This window comes from Rhamphochromis sp. 'chilingali' (assembly GCF_963969265.1).
Source record: "Rhamphochromis sp. 'chilingali' genome assembly, chromosome: 1".
In the NCBI taxonomy this organism is placed as follows: Eukaryota; Metazoa; Chordata; class Actinopteri; order Cichliformes; family Cichlidae; genus Rhamphochromis; species Rhamphochromis sp. 'chilingali'.
The window spans coordinates 1,551,154-1,562,500 of NC_137929.1; the positions used below are offsets into that span (position 1 = coordinate 1,551,154).

At 41.9% G+C, this 11,347-nt stretch overlaps 1 protein-coding gene across 1 annotated transcript in view; it reads left to right on the top strand.

The window, feature by feature from the left end:
* The first annotated feature begins 1,655 nt into the window (after window positions 1–1,655).
* The window catches only part of LOC308397291 (protein NLRC3-like), a 15,706-nt gene continuing 6,014 nt past the window's right edge, over window positions 1,656–11,347 (top strand). The window contains exons 1-5 of the mRNA XM_080883131.1: window positions 1,656–1,730; window positions 1,892–2,078; window positions 2,207–4,001; window positions 4,909–5,082; window positions 5,356–5,523. Of these exons, the coding sequence (XP_080739257.1) occupies window positions 1,728–1,730; window positions 1,892–2,078; window positions 2,207–4,001; window positions 4,909–5,082; window positions 5,356–5,523 (2,327 nt within the window). The 5' untranslated portion in view covers window positions 1,656–1,727. The remainder of the gene's footprint in view (window positions 1,731–1,891; window positions 2,079–2,206; window positions 4,002–4,908; window positions 5,083–5,355; window positions 5,524–11,347) is intronic.

Genomic DNA, 11,347 nt, shown 5'->3' on the forward strand with positions numbered 1-11,347 from the left:
TTAAAGACGTCTCTTTTCTCTCCAAGCTCCTTAGATCACATGACCTGGATGACTGAACCTACAGACATATTAACCTGGTTTCATGGTCACATGACAGGTCAGAGGTCAGCGACTGTAACTCAGTTCCTCCTGTTAATGTGAACTCACTGAGTGTTTGTGGTTTACCTCTCAGACTGACTGAAGATGATGATGGAGGAAGAGGAGGACAGAGCAGAGTCTGCAGGGTCCAGCTGTCCGTCTGTGAGGAGTGACTGGTCCAAAGATCGAAATCCAGACTTCAGTGGTGAACCTGCAGCAACGAGGTCAGAGAGCTGAACTCACTGAGTAACAGAAATAATTCTGCACTGACATTATAATCAGTGTTGACTCTGGTTGATTGTCTGACTGTGTTTGTGAGCTGAGAGGAAATGAAAATGAGTTTGTAACAAAAATCAGTTTTGTCCAGTTTTCCTGTAAAAAGCTGAACTCTAATCTAAGAGGATGTTACTGACAGGAAACAGCTGCATTATCTGCAGTCTGTGTGATCACAGCTGCTTCAATCATGTTTGTGTCTGCAGAGGTCAGAGGTCACAGTCTGCAGGGTCCAGCTGTCCGTCTGTGAGGAGTGACCGGTCCAAAGGTCGACCTCCAGACTTCAGTGGTGAACCTGGAGCAACGAGGTCAGAGAGCTGTGATGACTCCTTTACATGTTTGTGTTTCCTGGATAAATATGACCTGAAACATCCTCAGATTGTTACAAAGATTCATTAAAAAGAAAACAATGAAAGAGAAAAGATCCAAATGTTCGACTTGGTCATTTGCTGTTTGAGGACAGTGATGCTCATATCTGTGGGGAAAGTGTGACCTGAGTGGGTTCATGTTTGTCTTTAAAGAACAGAGCTGCTCTGATTCTCTTTGTGTCTGATCTGTTAAACAGTCTGAGAGGTCACACAGAGACCCAGCAGCTAAAGCCTGGATCATACTGGCTGCTGTTACTCCATCAGGACAACACTGAACCACAGTGGTGTGGATGTAGTGGATAAATCCCACCATACTGATGCTCAGAGTTAACCACAGGGAACAAAACCAGATGTTACCTTCAGATTGTGACCTTTGGAGTGGACGATGCAGATTTCAATAGAGAATAAATGTTGTTGTTTTTCAGCTGTGAAGAAAGAATCTAATTTTCTGAACTTAAGAATTTATGATGCTGGAAACAACATGGAGACTATAACACAACATTTCCACTGTGTTCATAGAATGAATGTAAAACTGTCAGACATTCATTAAATATGCAAAATGTCTACAGAAGCATCAGAGGGTCAGACGTGAAGCACTCAGTGATTTTGATCAAATGACTCATCAGTTATTGATCTGTACTACACTGATCTACCACGTTAGTAAAGCTGGTGTTCTGGTGGTGGAGGGAGACTCGGATCATGTTCTGGTTTTGGAGCAGTGATCTGCTGATGGTTCAGTTTGATGAGCTTCTTCAAAATCATCCCTGACATCACCACTGAAAGGACGTCCATGAAAACAGACTGAAAATTACTGATATGTTCACAATCTGAGAGTTTAAAACTTGACAGACTTGATTCAGATGAAGTTATTTGAGCAGAAACTCCTGGATCTTTATCCTGTGTTGATCTAATCCTTCATGGTTCCTCCACAGAGTGGAGCAGCAGAGCTCAGAGGTTCCCAGTGGTCAGTCTGCCCAGCAGCATCAAACACAGCTGGACTCCATATTTATGGTCTGTACATGTACAACAACTACTGTTACATCTGTTCTGTTCACAGTCATCTCCATGCTGCTCTTTGTAGACCAGTGGATCGTCAGTGTGTCCAACATGGATCTGATGTTTGGCTCCATGATTTCAGTCTGATTGGCTCATTCATAAATATTCTGTTCCAGCTGCTGGAGGACAACATCATCACTTTTGTGAAGAACGAGCTGAAGAAGATCCAGAAGGTTCTGAGTCCAGATTACCCAGAATGCTTAGAGAGTCAGAGGAGCAGCAGCAGAGAGGCGTTTGTGAAGATCACAGTGGACTTCCTGAGGAGAATGAAGCAGGAGGAGCTGGCTGACCGTCTGCAGAGCAGTAAGAGGATTTATCTAAAGATTTAAGCTGCTGGATAAATGAACATTTTCCAGAGATGGAAGATGGAGCAACATGTTTTAAAGATTAGTTCTTTTTGGAATTGAGTGTTTATTTTTCTTCTCATTCAGAACTTCAAGCTGCAGTTTGTCACCGTAACCTTAAATCCACCCTGAAGAAGAAGTTCCAGTGTGTGTTTGAGGGCATCGCTAAAGCAGGAAACCCAACCCTCCTGAATCAGATCTACACAGAGCTCTACATCACAGAGGGAGGGACTGCAGAGGTCAATGATGAACATGAGGTCAGACAGATTGAAACAGCATCCAGGAAACCAGACAGACCAGAAACAACCATCAGACAAGAAGACATCTTTAAAGCCTCACCTGGAAGAGATGAACCAATCAGAACAGTGCTGACAAAGGGAGTGGCTGGCATTGGGAAAACAGTCTTAACACAGAAATACAGCCTGGACTGGGCTGAAGACAAAGCCAACCAGGACATCCAGTTCATATTTCCATTCACTTTCAGAGAGCTGAATGTGCTGAAAGAGGAAAAGTTCAGCTTGGTGGGACTTGTTCATCACTTCTTTACTGAAACCAAAGAAGCAGGAATCTGCAGCTTTGAAGACTTCCAGGTTGTGTTCATCTTTGATGGTCTGGATGAGTGTCGACTTCCTCTGGACTTCCACAAAACTACAATCCTAACTGACCCTAGAAAGTCCACCTCAGTGGATGTGCTGCTGATAAACCTCATCAGGGGGAAACTGCTTCCCTCTGCTCGCCTCTGGATAACCACACGACCTGCAGCAGCCAATCAGATCCCTCCTGACTGTGTTGGCATGGTGACAGAGGTCAGAGGGTTCACTGACCCACAGAAGGAGGAGTACTTCAGGAAGAGATTCAGAGATGAGGAGCAGGCCAGCAGGATCATCTCCCACATCAAGACATCACGAAGCCTCCACATCATGTGTCACATCCCAGTCTTCTGCTGGATCACTGCTACAGTTCTGGAGGATGTGCTGGAAACCAGAGAGGGAGGACAGCTGCCCAAGACCCTGACTGAGATGTACATCCACTTCCTGGTGGTTCAGGCCAAAGTGAAGAAGGTCAAGTATGATGGAGGAGCTGAGACAGATCCACACTGGAGTCCAGAGAGCAGGAAGATGATGGAGTCTCTGGGAAAACTGGCTTTTGATCAGCTGCAGAAAGGAAACCTGATCTTCTATGAATCAGACCTGACAGAGTGTGGCATCGATATCAGAGCAGCCTCAGTGTACTCAGGAGTGTTCACACAGATCTTTAAAGAGGAGAGAGGACTGTACCAGGACAAGGTGTTCTGCTTCATCCATCTGAGTGTTCAGGAGTTTCTGGCTGCTCTTCATGTCCATCTGACCTTCATCAACTCTGGACTCAATCTGCTGGAACAACAACAAACAACATCCAAGCGGTCTAGTTTTTTTAGAAAAAAAGAGTCTCTCCACCAGAGTGCTGTGAACAAGGCCTTACAGAGTCCAAATGGACACCTGGACTTGTTCCTCCGCTTCCTCCTGGGTCTTTCACTGCAGACCAATCAGACTCTCCTACGAGGTCTGCTGACACAGACAGGAAGTAGCTCACAGACCAATCAGGAAACAGTCCAGTACATCAAGAAGAAGCTCAGTGAGAATCTGTCTGCAGAGAAAAGCATCAATCTGATCCACTGTCTGAATGAACTGGATGATCGTTCTCTAGTGGAGGAGATCCAACAGTCCCTGAGATCAGGACGTCTCTCCACAGGTAAACTGTCTCCTGCTCAGTGGTCAGCTCTGGTCTTCATCTTACTGTCATCAGAAGAAGATCTGGATGTGTTTGACCTGAAGAAATACTCTGCTTCAGAGGAGGCTCTTCTGAGGCTGCTGCCAGTGGTCAAAGCCTCCAACAAAGCTCTGTGAGTAAATCTGTGATCATGTTTATTTTTAAAATGTTGATTAAAAGTGGTCATAGATTTCTTCCATGACAGATCCATGTCCTAAAACCATGAGACAGCGTAGTTGTATAGTATAAAAGAAAAAAGGAGAACTTTTGACCACAATATTGTAACTTGAATGAACTTTTGATACAGCCTTTAAACATAAAATTTATGAACAGAATCAGTGACAAAGGGCAGCCCTGGTGGAGCCCATCACCCACCGGACTTATTACTATCCAACGTATTGCCGGCTATGCCAACCAAGCTCTTGCAATGGTTGTAAAAGGATCGAATGGCCATAAAATGTTTCTCAGTTTTATTATTTTCAGTCACATCTGTTTTTGATTATTAACTGAATATTTTAAAATTCAGGCTTTTTATGTTATACAAAACATATTTTCTTATGTCTTGTATTGATTCTGAAGGAATAGTTTTCATCAGTATCGCAGATACCAGCCTGAATTTTACTTTGTATTGGATCAGAAAGGAAATCAGTGGCATCACACATCACTTACAGCAACTTCAGTACCTCTTCATTTTAATAAACTGGGGGGAGGTGCACCAAGATTCAGTATGAGATAAAGAATTATTTTTAACTGTAAGGTTGGAGAAATCTGTTGTTGGAAATTGGAAGAACAGGTCATCTTAAAAATCACTGCATTGTAGTTTTATTCAGGCCCCTTCAATCTGTGATCGCTGTTGCTTTGCATTGTAAATGCTACTATTACAAAAGTCACAAATATTAGTGTATGTGTGTGTTGTTGGGTAATAAACCAAAAGAACAGAATCTACCAGCACCTCACTGATTTCTGCTTAAAAACAATAAAAAAGCAATAAAGCTCTGATTTGTTTGGTTGATCTTGTCTCCCTTCCACCTTGATTTCAGACTGAGTGGTTGTAACCTGTCAGACAGAAGCTGTGAAGCTCTGTCCTCAGTCCTGAGCTCCCAGTCCTCCCATCTGACAGAGCTGGACCTGGGTAACAACAACCTGCAGGATTCAGGAGTGAAGCTTCTGTCTGCTGGGATGAAGAGTCAATACTGCAAACTGGAAACGCTGAGGTCAGATCAAGCAATATCGATTTTTTTTTCATCAATTAACATCATTTAATCAATTTCATTTGGAAAAAATTAACAGTGTTTATGTTTTGTTTTTTTAATGAATCCATGCAAGTCACAGTAAACTGCCACATTTGTCTTTTGTAACATGAGGCAATAAGGATTCCAGCATGTCCTGAAACAGTGTTGAAATATTGTAAATGTAGTAGCTCCTCATGGCACCATGAATATACTTTAACACAAGTGTTTCATGTCTTCTTGTCATCCTTTCTTCAGACTGAGTGGCTGTAACCTGTCAGACAGAAGCTGTGAAGCTCTGTCCTCAGTCCTGAGCTCCCAGTCCTCCCGTCTGACAGAGCTGGATCTGGGTAACAACAACCTGCAGGATTCAGGACTGAAGCTTCTATTTTCTGCAGTGGAGAGTCCAAAGTGTACAATTCTCAGGTCAGGATTCAGTCTTTTCTGATGATGATTTAAAACCTGAGTCAGGTCGATAAATGGCTTACTCATTTACAACAGACATGATTTGTCAAATCACCTTATATCTAACCCAAAGGTCCTGTGTTTTACTACTTTGATTTTTTAGTAAAACACAGGACCTCTTAATATTTATCTAAGAGACCATATATAATTTTTTTCCCTGGATCATGTGTGTACCCTCCTGGTTGGAGCTCCAGCAGCCTGTATCAGTGAATGGGACTTTAAATGAAATTGCTGCCCCTGTCAGGAAGAGGTCTGAGTGACACACAAAACAGAAAATATGAGCACTGCATGTGTCTGAGGCTACTCAGATACAGACCTGAATGAGACACTAACTTTGTCTCTGAGAGATAACTTTTATTATTAAATACACTTCATTTCTCATCTGTGTAGAGAATGTAGAGTTTGACATGCTAATATTACAAAATGAAAAATCACACTGAGTCACAAAGAAATTGTTTTGGAGTATTTATGGTTCAGCTGATGAAATTGTTCAAACAAACCAGTAATTTACACCGAAACAGCACAAGTGAAACTTTTTCGAGGGACTTACACTAAGCTTGTCCTGGTACACCTGTAGAGCCCAGCTTCTATGGACCATGAGCTTAAGTTCTGTGCTGCTCTGATTTATTGCCTGTGCTGTCTTTCAGTTCAGCTTTGTCGAGTCTCTGGTAGGATTTCTTTTACATGACCTGTGTAAAAACAAAACAGGAAACACATTAAGCTGAAGTAAGATGCACAATTTGAAAAATGGGGCACAAAAAATGTTGTTGCTTTCTGGAAAGTGCGTCTAAGAAGACCCAATGGAGAAAGTGAAGAGAAAAATCAAAGATTAAGAAGAAGAAAATGGCAGAGGCAGTTTCTCTTGGACTGCCTGCAGATGGGGTGAGACTCTAGAAACAGGGATGATTGGAGAAAATGCAAAGAGGCCATAGGATAAACCAGGAGATGAATACTCTGGTGTTCTGGGGATAGTGGGAGTGAGAGGGAGAGATGCCAGTAAATGATTTCAAGGATAAATTTGAGAGAATCAGAGCTAAGAAACCAAAGCAAGTGGGGAACTACAAACATATGGACAGACTCATAATTAGGCCAAAGACACATTAAAGCAATTATTACAGGTTTAGAAACAGGGATGGATATGAAGGAGCTTAGCATGAATTTGCATTGAGGAAAGAATAGCAACGAGCATCAGAGGAAACAGTTAGGAAAACTAAAAGGATGTACTGGCAGGAATACTGCAGTACTTTAGGAAGAACTACCGTATTTCCCGGACTACAGAGCGCACCTGAATATTAGCCGCACAAGCTAAAATCAGGGGAAAATCCTGTTTTGTACATACATTAGCCGCACCTGACTAAAAGCCGCAGGTGTTTCAATGTTGACTTATCATATGTAAGAGAATATGCACAAAGCGAATTGTCAGGAAAGAGATGGCTATTTGGAGACACACCCCTTTTATTAATATTTTGAAAAACAAGTTATGGGTACATATTTGCATAACTTTTTAGGTATATGTACAAGTAGCGGTAATTACAAGTACAAAACATGTACTGTGCTTCATAAATGAGTAACAAATGTAGTACATAACAATAACCTACAGCACACCAGAACAATTGATTCGGACTACCTTTTAGGCTCAGGTGCAGTGACACGGCTTTAACAAGAAGAAAAGTCAGTCATTCACCACCATCTTCCTGCGCACTAAAACCACCAAAGTCCTCTCCTCCAGTGTCGGAAACAAACAGGCTCAGGGTGGCTTCGTCATCCACTCTCAGCTTCTTTCCTTCGTTGTCACTTTCAAAACCAAAGAAATCCTCGTTGTCAGTGTCAGAGTCGAACACCCTCAGAAGGGCCGTGGCGGTGTCCTCCTCTCCATCATGCAGCATTCAGCCCTTCGAAATCTGTTGGTGATCGTGGATGTTTTCACACTTTTCCACGCTGTCAGAATCCAGTGGTGGAGTTGGGCATAACTTGCTTTGTGCAAGTTTATCGCCGCTCATCATCCAGGCCTCCAGCTGAACGGGTAGCGCTACTTTGAAGTTTGTTTTTCGCGCTACCTCGTACTGCACTACGTTGCCTGACGGATGGACATGTGACCAACATACCACTCTTGAACCCCGATCCTTCCGCCAGGCAACGTAGTGCCGTACAACAGCGGAACAAACAAAACAAATCCGCTCATGGACAATCCATAGAAAAGCCGCACCTGACTAAAAGCCGCAGGGCTCAAAGCTTGTGCAAAAAGTAGCGGCTTATAGCCCGACAATTACGGTACACCAGTTCAGAATGTGTGGAGTACAGTTAAGAACATGAATGCAGACAGGAAACAACAGCAGCTGTTGTAAAGTAAATTCAAACTCCTTCATTAAATGCAGCTGGTTGAGTTGAAAACAATGGAGAATGATTGTGTTACGTTGTTTATTTTCTATAGAAATGGAGCAGGAGTGCATGCAGAGCTGGACGTGGGCTGTATATACATGCGTGTATCTGTTTTGTCTGTGAGCAGAGAAAACAAAGCGCTGGAAATGTCATATTGAAATGTTAAATCAGGAAAATCCTGGAGAAGAGGATAGTTCTAATGTTCAGTTTGTAATGTTGAATTCAACGCAGCTCTTAAATGCATAAAAATGACTTCACCTGACGTCAGACTGAGCAATCAGATTAGCTACTGATATTGATTTAACCCTTTAAGACCTACCATAGAACCAAGTCCGCCAGAGCTTATATTATATTTTTACATGCTGTGGAGCCATTTTTGGGAGCATTTCAAGTTGCTATACATCAATACAACCATTACAGCCTAAATTTTAATAATATGTATGTATTAAGTGCATAGTAATTACATAAATTGCAAAAAAGTGCAATAAACTACAAAAAAATTGAAAATCGTTTTTGTTTTTTTAACATATATTTCTAGTTAGAGAAATTTAAGAGGCTTATCCCTCAAAACTGTAAATACAAAAAAGTTGCACAAAATAGTTTCCCACCTCAGGAAATTTATTTTGAGTGCCTTCATAGTTTTATTTTTGAAATACACCAATTTTTATATACTGCAGGAAAAACTAAAATAAATATTATACTGCAAATTTGCAAAATAACAGCATATGCATCAAAATAAACTATTTCCAGCAGAGCAATATGAGTCCTAAGCATATGTGGAAGGAAACTGTAACCTAGGACAAGCTGATGGCATAAGATGTAAATACAACTCCTCAGGTTTCATATGCAAAAAAAATTATTGCGCTAGCTCATGTGATTACAGTGCTACCGGGATTTAAAAATAGTTGCGCAAAACGGAGTGTGCCCACTCTGTCCAGTTTTAAAGGGTTAAAGCAAGAAAATATGGTATTAGCATTAGATGCCAATTCCTATCAACCTTAAATTAGCATTACCTGCTAATGGCAGTCTACTTAGCATTAACTCCTCACTAATGTAATGCTAATTCACATCAAATTATCTTTAGCTTTAGCATTAGCTGCTAGCTTCAGCCTACCTAGCACTAGCTGCTCACATTGTTAAAAGGGAAGAGAAAACGATATTAGCATTAGCTTGTAATAATTATTCACCCCTAATTAGAATTAGCCACTAATGGCAGCATACTTAGCATTAACTCCTCACATCGTTATAATGCAAATGATGCTAACTTGCATTAAATTAGACTGCTGTTATTAGCTAATGCTATTTAGCAGTAGCTGCTCACATTGCTATAAAGCAAAGGAAAACGATATGAGCATTAGGTTCTAATGCGTATTTGCCTTAAATTAGACGTAGGTGGGCAGCACGGTAGCACGATGGTTAGCACTGTTGCCGCACAGCAAGAAGGTCCTGAGTTCAATTCCACCATCAGGCCGGGGTCTTTCTGTGTGGAGTTTGCATGTTCTCCCCGTGTTTGCGTGGGTTCCCTCCGGGTACTCCGGCTTCCTCCCACCGTCCAAAGACATGCAGCTTGTGGGGATAGGTTAATTGGATAATCCAAATTGCCACTAGGTGTGAATGTGCGAGTGAATGTGAGTGTGAATGGTTGTCTGTCCCTGTGTGTTAGCCCTGCGACAGACTGGCGACCTGTCCATGGTGTACCCTGCCTTTCGCCCTATGACAGCTGGGATAGGCTCCAGCGCCCCCCGCGACCCTGAAAAGGATAAGCGGAAGCGAATGGATGGATGGATGGATAGACGTAGGTGCTAATGGCGGCCTACTTAGCATTAGCAGCTCAGATGTTGTAATGCTAGGGAAAAGAGTGTTAGCATTAGCCGTTCACAATGTTATAAAGTTAAGGGAAATAGTGTTAGCATTAGCTACTCACATTGTTAAAAAGTGTTAGCATTAGTGCATAATGCTAATTCACATCAAATTAGCATTAGTTAATAACGGCAGCCTATTTAGCATTAGCAGATAATGTCGACCTTGGCCCACTGGAAAAGTTCAGAACTAAAGATTTAGGAGTGTTTCTCGATAGCTCTTTCTCGTTTGAGAAACAAATAAATTCTGTTATTAAAACCAGCTGTAAGGTTTATATTGTTGATTGTCATTTATGCTTAGAAATATTTACTCATATATGCTTAGAGTTGTATAATCGATTGCATGATGATAGAGGTTTGATCCTTAGTAGTCTGTAAAGACTCTGTGTGCCTTCCAGAGTGCTCTGGCATGCACACACCACTTGGGGCCATGAGAGAGGTCGTGCCCTCTCTTACTGATTTATGGTGTAGGACAGGGGTCTCAAACTCAATTTAGCTGGGGGCCGCTGCAGGCAGAGTCTGGGTGAGGCTGGGCCGCATTAGGTTTTCCACAAGAAAGGCATGGTTAAAAAATTCCAATCCTCTCAAATCTCTTTATTTTTATTTTTTAACACAAAATATGAAAAATGAATAAACAAATTAAGAATTAATAAGAAAAAAAATCAATCTGTAATACATAAATAAAATAATAATAAGATATTTTTAGTCAGTGAACTTGTGTTTTTCTTTCAGTCTTCTATATCTGCATTGTTTAGATTGAAATGTCTGTATTAACAGTTCTATAACCTTCTTCTGAACATGAATGGAACACTGTAGAAAATGAACTGTTCTTCTGAACATGGCTTCTCTTGCCTACTCCTTGCTGCTAGAGACCTGGCAGCATTTCCTCTCGCATAGCCGAGCCAGATTTGGCCTGAGGGAGGAAGCAGTTGCGGCCCTCAGTATGTCTTGAAGATGATCATCCGTAAGTCTGGACCTGTACTTGGACTTATTGAAGTTCAAAGTGGAGAAGAGCTTTTGGCACAAGTATGTGCTACCAAAAAGGCACATGGTCCGCTTGAACATTCGGGAAAGCCGAGGGAAACTAGGGCTCAAGTCTCTCAAAAATTGTCCAAGCTTGTCTGCTTTTCCACTCACCTCCCTGAACTTTGCTTTGAGTTCAGAGTTGCACTGCAGCTCAATGAGCTCCATTTGAAGCACAGAAGGGGCATCTTGCACATCAAAGGAGAAGGGGTCCGCAAAAATGTGAAAGGTGGCTCTGTGTGTCTTGAAGTCAGCAAACCTGTGATCAAATTCCTCCTGTAGCCTCAAAATGACATCAACATACTCGTCAGCACTGAATGGTGTGCCTGCATCCACGAGTGCCTTGCATGCTGGGAAATGGCAAAGGTTTGTCTGAGAGAGCTAAGCTTTCCAGAGTGCCAGTTTTGTGGAGAATGCTCTCACGTTGTCATAGGCAACACTGACAAGTTGCCCCTGGCCTTGTAACGTCTTGTTCAGTACATTAAGCTCATGTGTCATATCAACAAGAAAAGCTGAGTCCATGA